General features: G+C 43.0%; 2 protein-coding genes across 3 annotated transcripts; one reads left to right on the top strand and one right to left on the bottom strand.

The window, feature by feature from the left end:
• Window positions 1-2,412: 2,412 nt before the first annotated feature.
• On the bottom strand, window positions 2,413-10,247 carry proser1 (proline and serine rich 1). 2 transcript variants are annotated; one of them, XM_027016152.3, is made up of 12 exons: window positions 9,684-10,247; window positions 9,493-9,558; window positions 9,330-9,398; window positions 9,100-9,194; window positions 8,879-8,972; window positions 8,520-8,630; window positions 8,325-8,408; window positions 8,082-8,160; window positions 7,485-7,577; window positions 5,193-6,639; window positions 4,251-4,392; window positions 2,413-3,310 (listed from the first exon to the last, which is right to left on the bottom strand). In XM_027016152.3, exons 1-12 carry the CDS (start codon window positions 9,726-9,728, stop codon window positions 3,185-3,187), a joined length of 2,451 nt encoding a protein of 816 aa, XP_026871953.2. In that variant the 5' UTR covers window positions 9,729-10,247; the 3' UTR covers window positions 2,413-3,184. The 2 variants fall into 2 exon arrangements, with proteins under 2 accessions (XP_026871953.2, XP_035391752.1); XM_035535859.2 differs by lacking the exon at window positions 7,485-7,577.
• A 413-nt stretch (window positions 10,248-10,660) lies between these two features.
• vps36 (vacuolar protein sorting 36 homolog) lies at window positions 10,661-20,640 on the top strand. Its single transcript, XM_027016156.3, has 14 exons — window positions 10,661-10,849; window positions 11,168-11,236; window positions 11,365-11,435; window positions 11,551-11,665; window positions 11,841-11,930; window positions 13,182-13,268; window positions 13,973-14,005; window positions 14,114-14,191; window positions 15,648-15,782; window positions 18,258-18,323; window positions 18,696-18,760; window positions 19,073-19,157; window positions 19,733-19,809; window positions 19,917-20,640. The coding sequence occupies exons 1-14, from the start codon at window positions 10,754-10,756 to the stop codon at window positions 19,996-19,998; spliced, it is 1,149 nt and encodes a 382-aa protein (XP_026871957.2). The 5' UTR covers window positions 10,661-10,753; the 3' UTR covers window positions 19,999-20,640.
• Window positions 20,641-21,215: the final 575 nt, after the last annotated feature.

Below are 21,215 nucleotides of genomic sequence, written 5' to 3'. Positions count from 1 at the left end.
TTACTGCTATTTGAGCTGCAGAGGTGGAGCTTATCTAAAAGGAGTGTCATTAGGAAATTCCTGACCAAGTTAAAAGCCCCGTGACTCACTTATGCTACTATAAATCATTGCACAACGTGTTAATTTTTTTCTCATATAATATTGCACTTTGTTGTACATAGCCTCTTATGTAGGTAACTAATTCTGACTGTGGTTGCTCCAGATGCAGTAAGAGCATATGTGCGGTTCAATAGGTCAATGATTAACACATTAAAACGAATTAAATCATCATGCCTAATACATGAAAAAATCTATTGGATTGTAAGAAATATATATTTCGATTTTAACCAGCATTTACTTTTACTTTAAATACTGAGTTATTTAACTTTTAACTGTGTAGGATAAAGAAATAAATCAGTCTGGTTGTAATTTTCGTTTTCCTCCTTAATAGTCCCATCTCTTTCTCTCACACAGAGACAGTGTATCTGGAAAGTATTCACAGAGCTTCACTTTTTCCACATTTTATGTTACAGCCTTATTCCAAAAAGAATTAAATTCATTTTTTCCCCTCAAAATTCTACACACAATACCCCATAATGACAAAGTGGAAAATGTTTGTTTGGAATTGTTGCAAATTTATTACAAATAAAAAAACAAAAAAAAAATTTAAATATCACATCTACATAAGTATTCACAGCCTTTGCCAGGACACTCAAAATTGAGCTCAGGTGCATCCTGTTTCCACTGATCATCCTTCAGTTGTTTTGACAACTTGATTGGAGTCCACCTGTGGTAAATCCAGTTGATTGGACATGATTTGGAAAGGCACACACCTGCCTATATAGGGTCCCATAGTTGACAGTACATGTCAGAGCACAAACCAAGCCATGAAGTCCAAGGAATTGTCTGTAGACCTCCGAGACAAGATTGTATCGAGGCACAGATCCAGGGAAGGGTACAGAAAAACTTCTGCAGCATTGAAGGTCCCAATGAGCACAGCGGTCTCCATCATCCGTAAATGGAAGAAGTTTGGAACCACCAGGACTCTTCCTAGAGCTGGCCGCCTGGCCAATCTGAGTGATCTGGGTAGAAGTGCCTTAGTCAGGGAGGTGACCAAGAACCCAAGGGTCACTCTGAAAGAGCTTCTGCATTGCTCTGTGGAGAGAGGAGAACCTCCCAGAAGGACATCCATTTCGGCAGCACTCCACCAATCAGGCCTGTATGGTAAGAGTGGCCAGACTGAAGCCTCTCCTCAGTCAAAGGCACAAAACAGCCCACTTGGAGTTTGCCAAAAGGTACCTGAAGGACTCTCAGACCATAAGAAACAAAATTCTCTGGTCTGATAAAACAAAGATTGAACTCTTTGGCCTGAATGCCAAGCGTCATTTCTGGAAGAAACCAGGCACTGCTCATCACCTGGCCAATACCATCCCTACAGTGAAGCATGGTGGTGGCAGCATCATGCTGTAGGTTTTTCTTTTGTCAGCAGGAACTGGGAGACTAGTCAGAGTTGAGGGAAAGATGAATGCAGCAATGTACAGAGACATCCTTGAAGAAAACCTGCTCCAGAGAACTCTGGACCTCAGACTGAGGCAAAGGTTCATCTTCCAACAGAACAATGACCCTAAACACACAGCTAAGATAACAAAGGAGTGGCTTCAGAACAACTTTGTGAATGTTCTTGAGTGGCCCAGCCAGAGCCCAAATTTGAACCCGATTGAACATCTCTGGAGATATCTGAAAATGGCTGTGCCCCAATGTTCCCCATCTAACTTGATGGAACTTGAAGTTCTGCAAAGAAGAATGGGAGAACCTGCCCCAAAATAGATGTGCCAAGCTTGTAGCATCATACTCAAAGACTTGAGGCTGTAAATGCTGCCAAAGGTACTTCAACAAAGTATTGAGCAAAGGCTGTGAATACTTATGTACATGTGATATTGAGATTTGAGATAGATAGATTTGTTTGCAACAATTCCAAACAAACTTTTTACTTTGTCATTATGGGGTATTGTGTGTAGAATTTTGATGTAAAAAATGAATTTAATCCATTTTGGAATGAGGCAGTAATATAAAACGAGGAAAACGTGAAGTGCTGTGAATACTTTCCTGATGCACTGTACGTATTGCCCAATGAAGCATGAACTGGGAAGAACATGTTAAAAAGCCTCGTGACTCATAATGTGAAATCAGATGCCTGTGATGTCACTCCTACATTAGTGCCACTCACTACTTTATAACCATTCATATGTATATACAAGTGAGTTTTTTTCCACTTCTGTTGTGGTGACATTGTGTCCTCAAAATCTACTTTAGTCCAGTTTGCATGACTTTTCAGACTTTCATACATTTCTAAAATGAAGTCATGCTTTACAGCATAAAAATATTACACCCCAACAAATAGTCTAACAAAAGATTTGGCTCAAACCAAACCAATATGTAGAAAAAAAGGATTTATTTCATAATGCTAAACAAACTAGCCTACACCTACCATTGTCTCTAGTACAGTATTTTGATAGTCATCGACTTCATCTAGAAACAAATATATGAATCCTGTTTATCCAACTTCTATACAGACACCAGGATGTTAAAAAAAAGCTTAAAAAAAAGATTCAAAGCCTAGCACATGTAAAACACACATTTACCAGCTGTTTAACCCAGTTTCAAGGCTATTTACACATACAGTAAAATCCTATGCCTGGTTTGTCAGAAATTCAGGACGTTTCATGTTAACAGTCCCCTTTACAGCTTCTCCAAATCATTACATCTATATTTTTTCAGAATTAAATGACCATTAAAAATTACCTTGATGCTAACTGAAGGCCTACTAAAACCAAACAAAAAAAAAAGGTATAGTACTGTAGAATTAATTTCTTTCATTAATTCCAACAATGATGACACTTATTCCAATTGTTAATCCATTAATATCAAGTTTAGCTTTATACTTTTAGTGGCCAGTCTAGAGGTCATGCTACCCAGGAGAGCTGCCGACCATAGGGCCCATCGTTTTATTGCCCTCTCCCTCCGTCTCCGTTTTCCACAAAAGCTGAGAGTAAGAAGCACAAACAGCCTCCTGCGCCCTCGCCATCTCAAGTCAGCGCGCCTTCAAGGTCAGCATCCCTCGACCTCACCCATGTCCGCTATTCAACACATGCTCCCAAACCACCGTTGACTCCCTTCCGCCCGCCGAGGTCCCGTGTGTGCTGGGTCACTGCCAGCCCAGCTGGGGGTGCAGGCCCGGCTGCAGGGGGAAAGGAGCGCCTGCGGATGGTGGGTAGCTGCCAAAGCCGTTTGCTTGGGGTGGGAAGCTGTCCAGCGCAGACGCAGTATGAGCCTGAAGAAACACACACACACACACACACACACACACACACACGCACACGCACACGCACAGTGGGGTTCACACTAGTCGAAGCAATTTCTTGACTCGTGCATGACTCGTTCGTAAAAGGAAAAGAGAACCTTTCACAGGAGTCGGCATAAAATTACAAACACTAAATGTGTTCATTCCGGCTTAGTAACGAATCGCAATTCAAGGAAAAGTCTAAAAACGAAGGTATTCTTAATTCAAAAAGCAACACGGTAAGAAAACTGTGTGTTGCTCCCAGGACCACTGTCTTCACTGAAAACCAAACAAATGAACTGCCAAGCCACTAAAAACCGAGCTAAAAGAAAATATGTTATGACTTAGCAGTAACTTGCATCTTAAAGTGACAGTATTCAAAAGGTTATGAACATAACCCAAAACCGAAAGTGCTTTGGCTCCCACACACACATTTGAAGTGACATACACCAGCAACACAGAGGGGAACGATTAGGAGTGTGACAATACACACATTTTTAGGGGCAATACAATTTTCAATTCCAGGGTGATGATTAACACACAAAATATCAAAAATCAAACTTAATTTGTCGATTCTAGAGAGCTCTAACTATAGACTGCACAGATTATTTTAAATTTTTGCTTCAAAACAAGACTGCACAGCAGCATACTTTATAAGAGTGCAGCTGCCTCAAATTTTTACATAGCATACGTGTGTAAATTTCAATAGTGTTTTAAATGTCATTTATTAATTTTAAATGTGATTTATTAATGACATTTAAGAATGATGTTATGCTTTTGTGGTTGCCATGTTAAGAGTTCTATCAGGACCCATAGATGACTCTTACAGTTGGAAAGCAAAGGACTGAATGGAGCCGAGAGACATTTTATGGGACGGTGAGTGAACACTTCTGGAATCTTTCGGGAGCGCTGACTGTAGGTGCTGGGGTACCTGCAGCAGCGCGGATTGCATGGCTGGGTTGTGGAGGCCTGAGAGCGCGGCTGGGGCAGGGCTGGAGGTAAAGCCTGGCATTCCTGCAGGAAAAGACAGCAGTCCTGGGAACGTTGCACCTCCTGGGGCCTGGAGCCCACTGCTGCACTCAAACAAGAAAAAAAACCAAACATCTTTTGTGCATGCGGGTATACATAGTTTTGATTATATTATCAGCCATGTAGTCTCCATGCTTAGGTAAGCAAAGGGGTTTGTTTGTTTTGTTTTGGGTTTTTTTTACTTAAGAAGAATGCATTTACTAAAATAATGTCAGAGCTTTGAACTCGACACATTTTTAAAAAACATACTTCTATTGTGCTCTAAGAGAGGAACAAAATTTAACACTAAAAGATTTATTTATAAGTGGACCAAATCTGTCTTTCATAGCTTTACTACACAAACTATTGCCCCATCCTAAAACTTTCCATATCCTATTTATGTTATAGTATATCTCTCTGGTAATGCAAGTAAAAAGCAGACTTTTAGCTACGGAAGAAGCATATAACGTGGAATTGAAAATCAAGACGTTCTGTAATCTCAGTCATTCGTATAGTGCAAATCTTAAGTAATTTACTAACATTAAGTCACTTAAGTAAATGTATTGTTTTGTTTCACTAATATTCTGCAGAAGTGCCTTGTGCTGTGAACTGTAATAGATGGGGTGTTGGGAGTATTCAGAGACATCACTCAGAATCTTTAAGAGTAGGCTACTAGGTTTCAAAGTCTTGATTTTGCCTCATGACCAAAGGTTAACAGAAATATTGCCCAACCATGGCTAAATATATTATAAACCACGTTGCAGGTACAGATACTCCAATACTATGATAACATGGCTAAGATCCATCAGTCGACAAATACCACAGAAACTACTCTGTATGCTCAGTAGTCAAATGCAGTACCCACCCAGGCTGGCCCACCAGAGCAGGGTTGAAGTTGGAGCTGAATGCGGAGGCGAAGCCCGGAAGCACGGGTGAGGTGGAGGGCACGCCCGCGGCCGCAGCTGCTGCCACAGCTGCTGCCTGGAGAGGGGCCACCGAGGCCACCGACGACGAGGCCCCTGGGAGCCCCATGAAGGAGGAGAGCACAGGACTACCGGCCGCAGGGGTGCCCGAGCCCCCGAAGCCAGGGAAGGCCGGGCTGGCCCCCGGGGCCAGCCCCGGGAAGATGGAGGCAGCCGTGGTCAGTCCTAGGCTAAAGGCGGAAGAGGCTGCAGCCCCGGCGGGGTCGAGGCCAGAGTAGGCGGTAGAGGGTGGCAGCGGGGCAGAAGAGACAGAGGAGTGCATGGAGGACTGGGCTCCAGGCAAGGGGGAGGCTGTGGACAGTGAGGGGAAGTGGGAGAGGCCAGGGAACGGTGGGGCAGGGCTGCCTCCGGCCTGCGAGGACAGGGTGCTAGGGAGACCCTGCAGGCCGGCCATGACTGCAGATGCGGGCAGGGAGGGCTGCGGGGAGGCGCTGCTGTGGCTCAGGCCCAGGGAGCGCGCCAGGGTGGCAGAGTTTGGCATCGCCAGAGAGCTCAGCGATGGAGTGCCCGAGCGGGATGACGGCCCTTTGAAGGCAGAGGGCACAGGGCTGTTGCTGCCACTGCCACCGCTGTGCTGGCTCACTGAGCCCAAGGGCTGCTCACCGTACCCCACGCCAGCCTGACTCGTGGGGCCAGGGGATGGCTTGGGGCTGGGGGCGCAAGAGGTCCCGGGTCCACCTGCTGGTAGAGCCCCCGGGCCCTGCAAGTTGGGGGTGGAGCGGCCAGGAGGCAGTGCCTGCAGGCCTGAGGGCGTGTAGCTTCGGATGACCGAATGCGGCACGTTGGAGGGTTTAGCCTGCCCTGGGGCCAACTGGGGCTCGCCAGATGGAGAGAAGCCCTTGACAGAGGACAGCACCGCAGCCTGGGAAGACAGAGAGTCTGCCATACCCCTAGGACTGAGAATGGGGGCCCCCGAAGGCGTTCCCGAACGGGACGGACCATGGAAAGCTGGAGGGGGGGCACCCACCCCAGGTCCTCCGGGCAGACCGGAAGGGGTGTGAGCCTTGATAACAGAAGGAGTGTCTCTGCCAGAAGGTGGCCCAGCAGAGAGGCCAGAGGGAACAGGAGTGCTGTAGCCACTAGGGTTAGGGGCAACCTGAGGAGAGCCAGTAGGCATAGGAGGGCTTTTGATGACCGAGGAAGAAGTGGTGGGAGAATGACTAACAGGGTTCTGAGAAGGAACCATACCCGGGAAGACGGGGGTGATTGGAGTTGTGGGCTGAGACTGAGAGGTGCCGGGAGTGGGAGGAGCTGAATTAGGAGGGGAGACGGTGGACGTGCCGGAGCCACCAGAGCTAGAGGTCTGCTGACTGACGGGTCGAGCATAAGCTGAAACAAAAACAAGAAATTGGTTTGCTAATGCAGAGAAAGGGCGAAAGTAACTGCAAACTGAAATGGTGTTCCGCTGTACAACATGGCCAGATACAACAAGCAAAGCTGCATACCGACTACTCTCCAGTTACCCTGATTCAATGCTGCTACCTTATTCTGACAGATGAAGTCAATTTTATGACCTCAAACAACAGGAAACCCAGAACAGAAGGGAACAACATGTCCTACTTAGAAAAACCACAACAAATTTATTAAAAGGTTGTCAAACCACAAAGACTCGCATCAACAGCTCCTGATGTCAAACTGAAAATCAGGGTTCAAGAGAGGGAGATGTGTGTTCTAGTGACCCCTCATGACATTACCTTAAGTAAGGCACAATAAGCATTCATATGGCCATTTAATGCACGGAACCTAAATGCTGTTATATCTTACTTATCCCAGTAGATTTTAATGATGTTCCTCTTTAAAACTAAACTTCAGACTATACAAAATTTGCATCCCAACTGTACACTTTATTATTTTTTTATTTTCGTTATCTCCAAAGCTTTTTTTTTTTTTGACAGAATCCCTGTCACAGTATTACACAGAAGATAAAATCACTGTTAAATTAACACTTGGCGCGGCTCTGTAGCTGGACTTTTATAAAGACCGAAAGTCAGAGTTAGCTCTGGATAACAAGGAGCACGACCATAGGCTAGCAGCATGCTGGCTGCAGGAGGAAAGCACAGCAGAGCGCACGCTAGAGCAGGGCAGGTGCAGTTCTGGCACAGGGGCAGTTAGCATGGCTTGCTAAAGCAGCAGCAAAAGCGCTAACAGCGGCGGCGGCCGTGGTTGGGTCGTACCTGCCGACTTTGGAGTGGCACTGTAGGGTGGGGGGGGCACGCTGGCTGTGATGACCCCTCCCACTGTCACCAGGCCTGCGTTGTTGTACGCACCTGAGCAGGAGGGGAGGGGAACAGAGGGGCATGCCACTCTAAAAACACCAACTCGCCAGAGTCTCAATGCGCAAATCAGCTTGCACACACACACCCCCACCCCATTCACCCGCACTGCCATGAATTATAAGCTCCAGGTCACCTTCTCTCTCTAGTTTAGTGACTCCTGTCCATCACTGTAAGAATGCCATGTCTCTCTGTACCTCTCTGTAGGAAGAGAAACGCTACCTTTTTTTTTTAATCCCCCCAATGGAAAAACAACTTGTACATTTATTTAATCGGGGTAATAACACTGAGATCTTACCTACCTCCCTCTCTCTCCTCCTGGTCAGTACACCATTTCTGCCTCCCTCTAGCTCTAAGTCTTTCTAGCATGACCTCCTGTCGATGTCCCCTTTAGGAGCAACACGCCTGGTCGGTCAGTCCCTCGCCATCTCTCAACACTAGATCATGTCTATTTCTCTTGCACATGCAGTCTGTTTGAGCTGCTTAAGAAAACCTTACTTGGTGCAATAGTGGCGTGAGGCCTGCAGGGCGGGATGGGGTACGGTATAGGCCTGTGTGGATTGTAGCTTGATGGAGACTGTTCAAAAAAAGAAAGGGCACAATCTCTGACGCAAGACTTTTAAATACATTTCCATGATTATACCAAACAACAATTTAATCATTATAATACTGAAGATAATAATTAAAAACTACCAAGGAAATTATACAAAATTTACTCTGAGCACATGAAAGGACACGGACCGGTTTGCTGGGTCCAACGATGCGGCTGGCAATCCCCTTCCCCTCTGCGTTCACCTCCTCACCCTCTTTCCTGGGAGGGATTCCCTTAGAAATGGCGAAACATTTCACAACCGTCAAATGAGATCAATAACACTGTGAGCTACAGCAGTTTTGGTGAGCAGCCAAGTGCAGTGTGCAGGCTGGCTGTCTACTTACAGGAAAGGCTCCAGTCACCTGGCTGGGTTTGCCTTTAGGATAAGGGTTTCCGGGGATCATCCCACAGGATGAGATCATCGCCACAGGGGCCTTGCATCCCACTTTACACACCTAAATAGAGTTCATAAAACACACATTCAATGCAGGCTCAGTTTTTGGGTTACCATATTTGAACAACGTGCATATATCACAAAAATTTGAATCATTAATGGCATAAAGTAACCTTTACATAAGATCATAAAGTGTTATTAAGTTCTAGAAGAAACAGTTCAGCTAAGACTGAATAATGTAAATCCTAAAATGTAAAACCCAAATACATTTGTGGCACAAAATCTTCAGAGCACATTAAATTGTTTCACCTGCTCAAGGATCCGTCGTGCACGTTTCTTCTCCGAGAGGTTAACACGAAACTGATCTTCCACGGGGCGGTAATTATGGGCATCAGATATATTCCTGTCAGTGAAATAATACTACTCTTAAAAACTGAATAAAACAAATTAAGAACTGAAGAATTTTGAGAATTACTGAAACTGCATTTTGTCTGTAGATACTTCTTGGCCCCTAGTCCCAAGTAACTTACAGTGCAATCAGCTCCAACACAAAGAGTTTATCCTTTGAGAATGTGAAAGTGTTCAAAATGTTAGCAACCTTGGTTGTAGGAATGGCCACCATTTTCTAAGAGAAAGAAACACTTGTTTATCAAACTTATTACAATTATTTGTCATTATCATCAGTAAATTAATGCTTCTGGCAGAGGACAGCTAAAACTGGCACTGCAATGATTTTAACAGAATTACAAAAATGACTTACATGTTGAAAGGCTTTTACTGCCTTTATTTGAGGTTCTGCCCAGGAGAAATATTTCAGAATGTCAATCACCTAATGTTAGGATAGGGCAGAAACAACATTACTTAGCCATCGGCTTCACAGCAAATGAAGCACAAATGCATTATAAGATGCCCTTTTGATTTACCTGTTCACTGGAGAAATACCCATGCACCTGTTCTATCGCTTTGATCCTCTGATCAGTCAAAACACACTGAAGACAGCAAAGATAACTTTAGATCTTTTGAATAGATTTGCTGTTGAACAAATACATATACGTATGCCCATTAACCCATCCTCTTTTAATGCGTAGTACTGCATATTAAATTGTGTATTTACCTTTCTTATTTCGTCCAAGACGATGTCAAAAGATTTCTTGTCCATGCTGAATACCGCTACGTTGCAAGAAAACGTTCCTTGCCAAATGATACAACCTAATCGATCTATCCTTAGATTAAAAATAATTCGGTAAATGGTAATTTAGCAAGATAGCGTTAGAGGGGGTAATTAAGACAAGTTCTGCTATTGCATTTTGCAGCAGTCAATTCATTAGTAATGCAAATATTAATTCATGAATATCCCGAAAATATGTAGTTATGCTTCAAATAGCTAGCATAGCCATCAACCTAGGCAGCTGGACTGCTTCATTCTGGCAGGCTCTCAGCACACCAACTTCTTTAGCTAGCTTGTCTGACATGGTCCCTAAAAATAGAAAACATGTGTAAATTCGGAATTCGCGTCTCTCGTATGCACGTAACGACGGGAGTGCATTCAGGTGCATTTACGCTAATACAGAAAACGAGAGGAACAAACGACCATAATTTCCATTTTGCTAGTTAGCTACACATCTGTTGTCATCGTGGGTAGCTCGCGAGCGTCTCGCTTGCAGGAAGTACGTATGTACGACTTCCGCGTTAGGGCCCCTGATTGTCGCGCGTGCGCTCGAGAAATGCCGGAGTTCACAGATTCACGGAGTTTAAACCTGTTTCTGCTGGCAAACACAAGATGTAATTTATCTGTACGTGGAAGAATGTGAACGAAAATGCTGATGTATCAACGTGACTTTGTGCAGAACTGGAGAATAAATATTTGTGCGAAGAATTATTAAACCGTATTTTAAAGGGTACAAAATAGAGAGTCCTATATACTTGCATGAATGACTTACTCACTGCGGAAATTAATTTAGTTCGGAATACTTGTATGAAGAAGAGAACTATATATACATATATATATATATATATATATATATATATATATATATATATATATATATATATATATATATATATGCATACAGGCAGAAAGTTTGACACCATACCGGAAGTAAACATTCTCTTGCAAGGAAGCCTCACGTACAAAATGTATAAATTCTAATTTATGTATCTTGAAATAAAGATTTACAAAATAAAATGGATCGATTCATGTGGACAAATGGTCTCCTTGAAATGAACGAAACCTTAGTGATTCAGCAGAGAGGTGTCAGACTCTATGACGGAGACGAAAAGGTAACTTTCTCTGAGATACACTGCTATCTGGCTAACTAGGTACTTTAGTTCTTTTGAGAGGGGCTTGTCAATCCGACACCTCTAGCTGTGATTTTCCCGTAGGCTTTAGCAATGATAAAAGATTTTAAAAAATCAAAGATAATGAATGATAATTTAGTTACGTCATTCTCAGATTATCAAATAATAAAAATGTTACTGAAGAGTAATGTGACGTTGAGTATAATTGAAATTAAATTGAATGGTTCCTGGGCAATAATGCGAAAAGGTTTGTCTAGTCTCTGTCTTCTTAAAAAATGGGGACTTTTATTTGACTGGTAGGCGAAACTCGAGGTCGGAGTCGTCCTGCTGAGCACGCATCGTTTACTTTGGAGGGATCTAAAGAATCATGTAAGACTGTCTCAGGTGTCTTTTCCTGAACAGAACTGAGCTGTCTATTATTATGTATCCGAATGTGCACTGAAATTGTATGAGGGTCCTTAAGAATAAAATATGTGACACATGGTATATATCTGTAGGAATGCTGCATATGTATACCGTTGTCTCAGATCATATTCTTTGAGGAGCAGGCCGCAGGCATTGGAAAGAGGTACCTATCTTTTATACTCTACATCCATGTAGGTCAACTATGTTAAAATATCTACAAGTGAAGTACTTTAGAAAAAATTAATGGCAAAGTGCTACTGTCTCTCTCAAACCTTCAGTGCCAAGATTGTCATTCACCTGCACCCAGCCCCTGCCAATAAAGAGCCAGGGCCCTATCAGAACAGCAAGTTCTCCTATATTAAATTATCCTTTAAGGAACATGGACAGATTGAGGTATGTGACTGCAGAGGTTATATGAAGAGTAAATTGAAATAAAATATGATTTGCAGCTACAATATTCAAGAGTTAGAAGTGTAGTTGAACTGAATGTGTGATTCTCTTCATGTCTTCAGCATTCATCCTTTAGTAAGTTAAACAAACCTGTAGTAACACCTTTTACTGTGTGCAGTTTTACAGACGCTTAACAGAGGAGATGATTCAGAAGAGATGGGAGAGCACACCGGCCTCACAGCCCATTACAGCAACAGCTGGATTGAAGGTCAGCCTAAAGCTTTACAAAGTGAACGATTTGGGAACCCTTAAACTTTGTTTTTAAATATACAGATTTGCAAGTTTATCAGGTACACCTCAGTGCCTTCATACAAATTGTACATTCCATCAAGTCAGACATCACTTCACTGCGATATGTGTTATAACAGTATTTTTAGAGTTAGTGTTAATTTGAGCATTGGAATAGGCAAACGAGTGATCTTAGTCACCTTAAATGTGGCGTAATACTTGCCGTTTTAGGCGTGCTGGTTCTGGCACTCCCCAAATGGCTGCTGTCTTGGACTTTTCATCCACAACCATTTCAGAGGTTTACCAAGAATGGCATGAAATCCAGTAATATCAGTGAAAGCCAATCATGTGGGCAAATGCAGCATGTGGATCAGTAGGGTTAAAGGAGAATGGTAACAGTCATGCAAGTAAATGCACAGAGCCTCAGCCAGGGAAATCACATCTGAATCCAACCCTTGTGTGCAGAACGTCATCTCAAAACACACTACTCATTGGCCCATTGAAGAGTGGAAAAGAGACACCTGGTCAAATGAGTCCAGGGTCCATTCATTGCGATTGAAGGATCAGAATTTGGCCCAAGCAACACACTACACACTACTGGCTAGGTGTCCCCAGCTGCACGTATCTGGTGCGATATGGAATGCTGCCTCAAGGTGGCACTGTTTCATTATGATTGAATATAGACCGTTTTCAAGGACATACGGGATGTGAATAAGTTTGAAAGCTGTCTCTATAGTTTATTCTGCTATAGATGTGATTTCTTCGGTTTGCTTTGCTAATTGTCATTTTTTTAGTCATGAGACTAGCGAGATTGCTGCTAGCCTTACCCTTTCCTTCTGCTCCCCTTGTGTTTTTTCATGTTTGCGCTTGTGTGTGTGTGTGTGTGTGTGTGTGTGTGTGTGTGTGTGTGTGTGTGTGTGTGAGTGTGTGTGTGTGTGAGTGTGTGTGAGTGTGTGTGAGTGTGTGTGTGTGTGTGTGTGTGTGTGTGTGAGTGTGTGTGAGTGTGTGTGTGTGTGTGTGTGTGTGTGTGTGTGTGAGTGTGTGTGTGTGTGTGTGTGTGTGAGTGTGTGTGTGTGTGTGTGAGTGTGTGTGTGTGTGTGTGTGTGTGTGTGTGTGTGTGTGTGAGTGAGTGTGTGTGTGTGTGTGTGTGTGAGCACATGTATTTTTGTGAGGGATTTTTAACCCCGTCCACCGCCGCCCCCCCCCACCCCGGTCTTTTGTGCTCCTACAGACGGGAAGGACGCGCGCAGTAGGGATTGTTGGCATCGAGCGGAAGCTGGAGGAGAAGAGGAAGGAGACTGACAAAAACATTTCAGAGGTGAGACAGTCACACAGAGAGGCGAGTACAGAGAAAGAGCTAAAACCGGACAGAAGAAATGTTAGGTTCCAAAGCTAAAGACAGACAGGCCTTATGACCGGTTTGTCGTGGATCACTGCGGTCAGGCGGAGGTGACCATTGGTGTGCTTTGTACGGCCCATGTATGTTCCTCTCCATGGGACTTCAGTGATGTGTGTTTGTGTGGCTCTGTGACATCATGGAGTGCAGATTGAAAGGCTTCCTGTCCCGATAAAAGCAGAGATAAGAGTGCCCAACTGCAGAGCTGCAGCTCTGCATTGGAACATATGCCTGCTACTTACCGACTAACTGCCCTGAACCTCCCACCATTAGCTAGTCAATTCCAAGTCTGACTCTAAAATAACAACATCAGAAAGATCTTGCATGAGTATGTGAGCTTGCCATTAACTGGATATGTTTGGTTGATTAAAGGAAACTTTCCTCTTATATTGAGATGCTCAAGTTTGTATCCAGGGAACCACCAATGGTCATTCCTCACCCATGTAACTGTATATGTTTCATCTTAATTTCATTATAATTACTGAATCATTCAAGAGTTGAGAGTTTAATATCAAAGTAATGTAGAGAGAGCTTTTATAGGCTGATATGGATTCCATGTTTATAGAGTTTGAGCTGTTGGCTGATGGCCTGCTCTAATCCTCTCTTCCTCTGCTTGACTCTGGCAGGCCTTTGAAGATCTCAGCAAGCTTATGGAGAAGGTCAGGCTTTCTGTTATCACCTTTCATACCGCAGTGCTTTTACCACCATAGCCTGATACCACGGTAACCTTATACCATGGCAACCTGCCTTTGTCCTCTCTTCCTCAGGCCAAAGAGATGGTCGAGCTCTCCAGGTCCATTGCCAGCAAAATCAAGGACAAACAGGGTGACATCACGGAGGACGAGGTAAGATGGGGAGTTGCACAGCGTGGCGGACCTATCGGCTACCTCTGGAGTCAGAGCGCAGGTGGACGAAATACTAGCCACGGGATATTGACCTTTGTTACAGTTTATACTGTAATGGTGACCGCAGGCATTGGCATTGAACTTGGTATTGTAGGTAGAAGGTCATTTATCCATTAGCATTTTCTGTGAGACTTATGGTTCCAGGGTAGGCTTGCTCCCAAAATCTAAATGAGGGCATTTAGGTTTTGTGGCATTCTGTGTTTTTGGGATTAATCTACTGGCAACTCTAAGGCTGTTCAAGTTAATCTAGTAGCATTTTATCTAGTGTTATGTCAGACCTAATAGCAGCCAGGGTGAGGTCACAGCTGCCACTGAAGCATCATTAATAGGCGTTGTAGCTGTTACTTCAGGCTTTGTACCTTGTTTAAACACCGAATCAAAGAACACTTCATGTGAAGAGAATCTATACAATTCACCCCTGCAAGATGTTTGCCAATTAAGGTTAAATTTTGCCATGTCAATTTAGAATTGACTGGATTCACATTCCACAAAATTTTATTTGCAGTAAACAGGTAGGTCAGTTTACAGAGACCTACATAGTTTTATCAAAAATTGTATTCAAACATGCAAATGTCCTGCGTGTAAGTATAAAAGATGAGGAAGTTAGGAAAGGTTCTGATTCTTCTGGTGAATTTATTTGAGATGTTGTGATTACTTGGATTACAAACCTCTGTCTTAATCCATTCAGCCTTCTAGAATTAATAGGTTTTACACCCAGTGTTTAAGACATGGGGTAGTAACCGTATGCTATCGACTGTGCTTTTATTCTCTGCTGTTTCCATATAGGCTTATTGCACACAAACTACATAGGCTAGATGGCACATGTCTTCTGAAAATTAAATGGATAATGGGAAATATGATAAATGTTTCTGTTGGGTTAACTGGGTTAAGGCCTGCAGCTCTGTAGGGATGTTCAGCAAACCTACCAGAATAATCCATTCAGGGTCCAGTTCTCTTCTGATCTGGGTAATTACACACACATGTTGAATTCTATGCACTTAAGCACAGAGTGAAAAACACAATAGTGAATTACTTGTATATAGTTGACAATGTAATAAAATGTGGGGGTGTGGGGTTTTTTGTTGTTGTTTTTTCCCTTGTTAAACATATTCTTGAAACAAAAACCTCATAAGCCCTTACTGTTTTGTTTCACCAGATAAATATCTGAAATCAAATGGACCAACGATGGTAGTTTTCCAAATGGCTCCTTTGGCATTACTGTGTAACCACTGGTAACATGTCGGAGAGCTGTCATGTTTCAAAACATCTAGTGGCCAGACTTGAAATGAGCCCCATCTCCAGTACAGTTTTAGTAGATGGTGCAATGCATCTTCTTCCTGATGCAATGCCTCTTGAATCTGAGGGCAAACAGTTTCTTCCTCACTGCCTCTCGCAGACTATCCGCTTCAAGTCCTATTTGCTGAGCATGGGCATTGCCAACCCAGTAACCAGGGAAACGCATGGCTCAGGCACACACTACCACATGCAGCTCGCTAGACAGCTGGGAGATATACTACAGGCACCGCTGGAGGTAAGTGTGTGTTTCTACAGTCGTGGCGAAAAGTTGAGACTGACTCGTTTTGATTTTCACAACTTTTTTTTTTTTAGATCATTTTGTCAGATGTTTATATGGTATTGTGAAGTACAATTATAAGCATTTCATAAGTAACGTTTCATTGACAAATACATACAGTTTAAGCAAAGATTTAATATTTACAGACCCTTTTTTAGACTTCTGCAGTTCTGTGACATGGTGCTCTGTCATGCTGGAAAAAGCATTGTTCATCACCAAATTGCTCCTGGATCTGTAAGGGTTGGCACCAGGCCGAGGCCCCCTCCAGCCACCTCCAACAGCTGGGCTAGACCTTATATAAGCCCAGTGACCCAGTCACTCAGTGCTGGGTATTTGCTAAAGTTTTGAGCCAAGCTCCTAGCCTGTAACTTCAGGTATTGAGGTCTGTGCTACATCTCACTTCTAGTCTGCGAGGGTGTTTGTGTTTTTACACATCATCTCCCCTCTCCAGTTTTCCCCTCTCTTGTCCGTCTCTCTCCCGAGGCTTCCCTTAGCCCTTAAAATTCCTCCTCATTTTCTGTTTTTGTTTTGGAAGTTTTAGTTTGGTTTCCCCCAGTGCATCATGGTTGCCATTCTTCCCGTGGCGTCCTTTGTTCTCCCTTTTTCCACGCTTGGCATGGTGGTTATTTTTTCCCATCTGTTTTACCTGTTCCAAGATCTAACTGTTCTGCACACTGACCCACCATCATTAGAGCGTGGCTGCTCACCCAGTAGGCTATCTGTGTCGTCACCTAGCCGACCTGGGTTCGAGCCCAACTTACAGGATCATTGGGAGAAATTGCTCTAGGAGGATGTTTTGATAACATTCCTTAGTCATGGCATTGTTCTTAGGCAAGATTTTGAGCAAACCCACACATGAACAGTCTCAGGATGCCTCACTGTTGGCAATGACAAGGACTCATGGTAGCGCTCAACTTTTCTGCAGACAATCGTTTGTCCAGCTGTCCCAAAGAGTCTGAAGGGGGCTCCATCAGAGAAAATAACTACCCCAGTCCTCTGCAGTCCAATCCCTATACTTCCTGCAGATTGTCAGTGTATCCTTGATGTTTTTCTTGGAGAAAAGTGGCTTCGTTGCAGCCCTTCTTGACACCAAGCCATCCTCCAAAAGCTTTCACCTCATTGTGTGTGCAGATGCACTCACACTTGCCTTCTGCCATTCTTGAGTAAGGTCTGCACTGGTGGTGACCCCATCGCACAGCTGCATCCTCTTTATGAGACGGTCCTGGCGCTTGCTTGACTTTCTTGGGCTCCCTGAAGCCTTCTTCATTGGAACTGAACCTCTCTCCTTGAAGTTCTTGATTCAATAAATGGTTGATTTAATTGCCCTCTTGCAAGCGGCAATGTCCTTGTCTGTGAAGCCCCTTTTGATGCAATGCAATGATGACTGCACATGTTTCCTTTGAGATAACCATGGTTAACAGAAGAAAACTTCAAGCACCACCACCCTTTTAAAGCAACCAGTCTGCTCTTCTAATCAGCATGACAGAGTGATTTCAGTTGCCTTGTCCTTATTAACACTTTCTCCTGAGCTAATGAGAAGATCACTGAAATGATGTTAGCAGGCCATTTTGTGGCAGGGCTAAAATGCAGTGGCTGGAATGCAGACATTTTTGTGATTAAGTTCATTTTCATTTTTGCAATTCATCTGATCACTGTTCACAATCTAGAGTTAATGCATATTGCCACCATAAAGTGAAGCAGCAAACTTTGTGCTTGTGTGTGTGTATTGTATGTATGTATGTATATGTATGTATATATATATATGCATGTATGTATGTATGTATGTATGTATGTATGTATGTATGTATGTATGTGTGTGTGTGTGTGTGTGTGTGTATATATATATATATATATATATATATATATATATATATATATATATATATATATATATATATATATATAGATATAGATATAGATAGATAGATAGATAGATAGATAGATAGATAGATAGATAGATATAGATAGATATAGACATATATTATGTATGTATGTGTGTGTGTGTGTGTGTGTGTGAGCCATTCCATTTAGAAACATTTTAGGTGCAAATCTTTGTTATTGAATACTTTGTAAGGTTTTTGATAAAATATAGTGACTGTCAGCATAACTCATTAACAAATAACCCCTCTGAATATGGATGTTTTTAAATTCATCCTTGTTGCATTCCACTGGATGATATGGGGTTGAATTTGGTGGGGCTGTAGTGAGCTGAGCTGCAATTCCTTCTGGAACTCTGAGGCTGAGATGCTTTTCATTCGGTCATGGGTTTGAAGGACCTCCAGCCACAGCTGAACCACTCCTCATTGCCTTAATGCTGTTTGTGAGGACTAACAAATGACTGTGTCCTCTTCATGCACTGCAGCCATTCATAAAGTGTTCGTTCTCTCTCTCCCCCACACCCTTTCCCTGTGGCTATGCTGGTACTCTGTGCAGGAGCGAGGCGGTATGATGGCCCTCACGGAGGTGTACTGTCTGGTGAACCGAGCCCGGGGGATGGAGGTACGCTCAGGCAGTATACACATACACTTCTAATAGCCCTTTTTTTGTTTCCTCATGCTCATACTACAACAGGTTTAGAGCAGTCTTTGGGGAAAAAAAGATTTCTGCTGGCTGTAACTTTGAGTGTAGCCTGGTACACTGAGCTTGAGTTCATAGGATTAACAGTGCAGCCATCTGCGCTCACCTTTCCGAAGCAAGCAGGTCATATGATGGCACAGTAGAGCCACTTTTTTAAAATTTTTATTTTTAAGTTTACAATTAACACATTTTAAAAAGTGTTTAAACATATTCAAATGTAAAAACTAAAAACTTGTTATGTATATTTTCATAACAACAACAACATTTTTTTTCACTTTCCTCTATGAATCCTAGCTTCTCTCTCCAGAGGACTTGGTCAATGCCTGCAAGATGTTTGAGTCTCTAAAGCTCCCTCTGAGGTGAGTGTGTGTGGGTTCATGTGACAGAGAGCGAGAGAGAGAATGCACAGCATGTGTATGGAAGTGCATGCTTGAACTGGTGCTTGGAGTGCAGAGGGAAGCAAGCAAGAAAAGGATTCAGTAAGCCACTTCCTGTTTTTAGAGACTATGTCTCACTCCTTTCCGTCTTCCAAAAGAAAACATCCATTCGCTATCCCAATCCCACCAGCTCCCCTTAATTTGAGACTCTATTTTCTGGCTATTGCATTTTTCACTATTTCCATGTAGTTCTCAGTGGAAATCAGAACCTAAGTGCTTATCTTTTTCTCTCAGATTGCGGGTGTTTGACAGTGGGGTGATGGTGGTTCAGCTGCAGTCTCACAGTGAAGAGGAGATGATAGCATCTGCCATCGACAGTGTGAGTGTTGGGCCTCTGTCATTATGACTCCTGCTAAATCACTTAAGTGGTTGTTTATACCTCAGACACTAACTCTATATCATTTTAATTAGGGGTTTGGGAGAGCAGAACTTGGAACAACACTCCAACCACAGGCCTCCCACCCCAAGCTTCAGCCTGAGAGGGGCTTCGGTTCAGTCAGAGTTAGCTAAGGGGGTGGGGGCTGTCTCAGCAAACCACTGATCACTGATTAAAGTCTACTGGGCAGGAACCTCCAGCACATGTGTCAGGATGGGTGAGAGACCTAAAGTATTAGGTCAAAGAACTGGAGGCATGTCAGAACTGAATTTTCTGGAATTTTTCTGGAACAGATGGACTGTTCTTTAGGAATGGGGGGTTACCCTTTCGGTCCTCAGTAGGACTGTGTTGTAGTTCCATCCTTGAATTCCTCCTCACATGCCTGGAAATGTGAAGAAAGTGCTAAGGTTGAGCAGAGCATGTCAAGGCAAAAACAGCTGTGGTGTAAAAGCACATGTTCCTTGTGGTGCATGTCCCATTTGTGTTTCATGGTGCTCCTCTCATTTCCTGCTTCTCAGGTATCTGAAAAGGGCTCACTGACAGCGGAGGAGTTTGGCAAGCTTTTAGGACTATCTGTTCTCCTTGCGAAAGAGAGGTAACGCACGATACATTACAGTAGCATTGTGTCGACAATCTTCTTTGTTCAGCCCAAAAACGCTAAGCGGATTCTCGGTCTTCCTCCTTCCCTTAATTCCTCCCCAGACTGCTGCTGGCTGAGAAGATGGGCCATCTGTGCAGAGACGACTCCGTAGAAGGACTGCGTTTTTACCCCAACTTATTCTAAGGAGCCGCTCGCTCGCTTGAAATGGCTGTTTCTGTTAGACTCTCTCCCTCTGGCTTTACAGGGCCCTCTGGGCAGAACAGAACACCTGCAGAATGGACCTGCTCAGTGACCTGTCTGGATGGTCGGTTGGTTTAGATGCTTATTTTAATGTACTTGGTGCTTTATAGATAGGGTAAGGCAGTGGTGCTTATCCCAGTCACTGGTTCAAACAGGTCTGTATGTAAAATATAAACACTGTCACAGAATGAGGTGTAATGGGTTATCTTAGATACTGCAGCTCCAACACAGGACCATGGCTGAGATCCTGAATAATGGGGCAGAAGAGAGGTGGATCCAAGAGAATTTTGCTCTGCTTAAGTCAAATGTGAGCATCCAAGAGACTTCTTAGGTACATTTTACAAAATCTATATCTAGTCACTGTTGCCACACTTTTTCAGCAAGGTGTATTAATGTAATGGTGTATATCCTTTGTTATCTGAATAAAGTGCAGTACCTTGCACTGTCTTGTATAGCTGAGACTTGTCTTTTTTTTTCTTTTTTTTTTAAGAAATAGAACATTTTGAATAAACTTTGCAGCTAACTAGATCATCCTATTTTTGTTTCATCACATGGTTGAGAGAATAAAGGCATATCATAAATGTATTTTTTGAGTACTTGTTTGGTAACAAATGTATATTATTCATAGTAGCACTTATGTTAATAATGTTTTAAATAATATTCAGGTTTTCAAAGAGCCATTACAAGAAATAAGTTCAAAGATCCATCTAGAGGGAGATTACTCTAAGATTGTAGGATAGTTAGGATAAAAAGAGAGCTATGATACAGTGACATTACAGAGCTCCAACAATCTTAGATCAGCTTTAATCTTATTGTGTACTTACTTTTTAAAAAGCTATTTAATCGGCACAGGGATAATACCATTTCAAGTACATTAACACATTTTTAAACCTTCTAGATCTGGTTTCCCATATCTGGATCTAAGAATAAGTCTATTCTTTGACTAAATTGCAGTGCTATTGGTGAATCATCATTGAACACTTTCGTTATTCCACACTTACTGCCCCTAGACCTTTTAGGTTTAAAAAACTAACTAGCATCGCTTGATGGTAATGGTTGAAAAATGCGCGATGATGTTGCGCCACCATCTGAAACGTACAGATATCGACACTTGCGCAGATAGTACGTAGTAAGCTAATCGTCAACGAGAAGTGGCTAAC

The sequence above is a fragment of the Electrophorus electricus genome, chromosome 19, assembly GCF_041902795.1.
Source record: "Electrophorus electricus isolate QZ-2024a chromosome 19, ASM4190279v1, whole genome shotgun sequence".
In the NCBI taxonomy this organism is placed as follows: domain Eukaryota; kingdom Metazoa; phylum Chordata; class Actinopteri; order Gymnotiformes; family Gymnotidae; genus Electrophorus; species Electrophorus electricus.
The sequence above is the reverse complement of the archived record's forward strand: the minus strand, read 5'-3'. Positions and strand labels throughout refer to the sequence as shown.

Coding starts and splice junctions, on each gene's coding strand:
- vps36 (XM_027016156.3), top strand. CDS start 10,754: ATGGATCGATTCATGTGGACAAATGGTCTCCTTGAAATGAACGAAACC. Junction 18,324..18,695: donor ACCGAGCCCGGGGGATGGAG/GTACGCTCAGGC, acceptor TATGAATCCTAG/CTTCTCTCTCCAGAGGACTT. Junction 19,810..19,916: donor GTTCTCCTTGCGAAAGAGAG/GTAACGCACGAT, acceptor ATTCCTCCCCAG/ACTGCTGCTGGCTGAGAAGA.
- proser1 (XM_027016152.3), bottom strand. CDS start 9,728: ATGGACAAGAAATCTTTTGACATCGTCTTGGACGAAATAAGAAAG. Junction 9,559..9,683: donor TCTTGGACGAAATAAGAAAG/GTAAATACACAA, acceptor TGCTGTCTTCAG/TGTGTTTTGACTGATCAGAG. Junction 4,393..5,192: donor GCTCTGGTGGGCCAGCCTGG/GTGGGTACTGCA, acceptor GTTTGAGTGCAG/CAGTGGGCTCCAGGCCCCAG.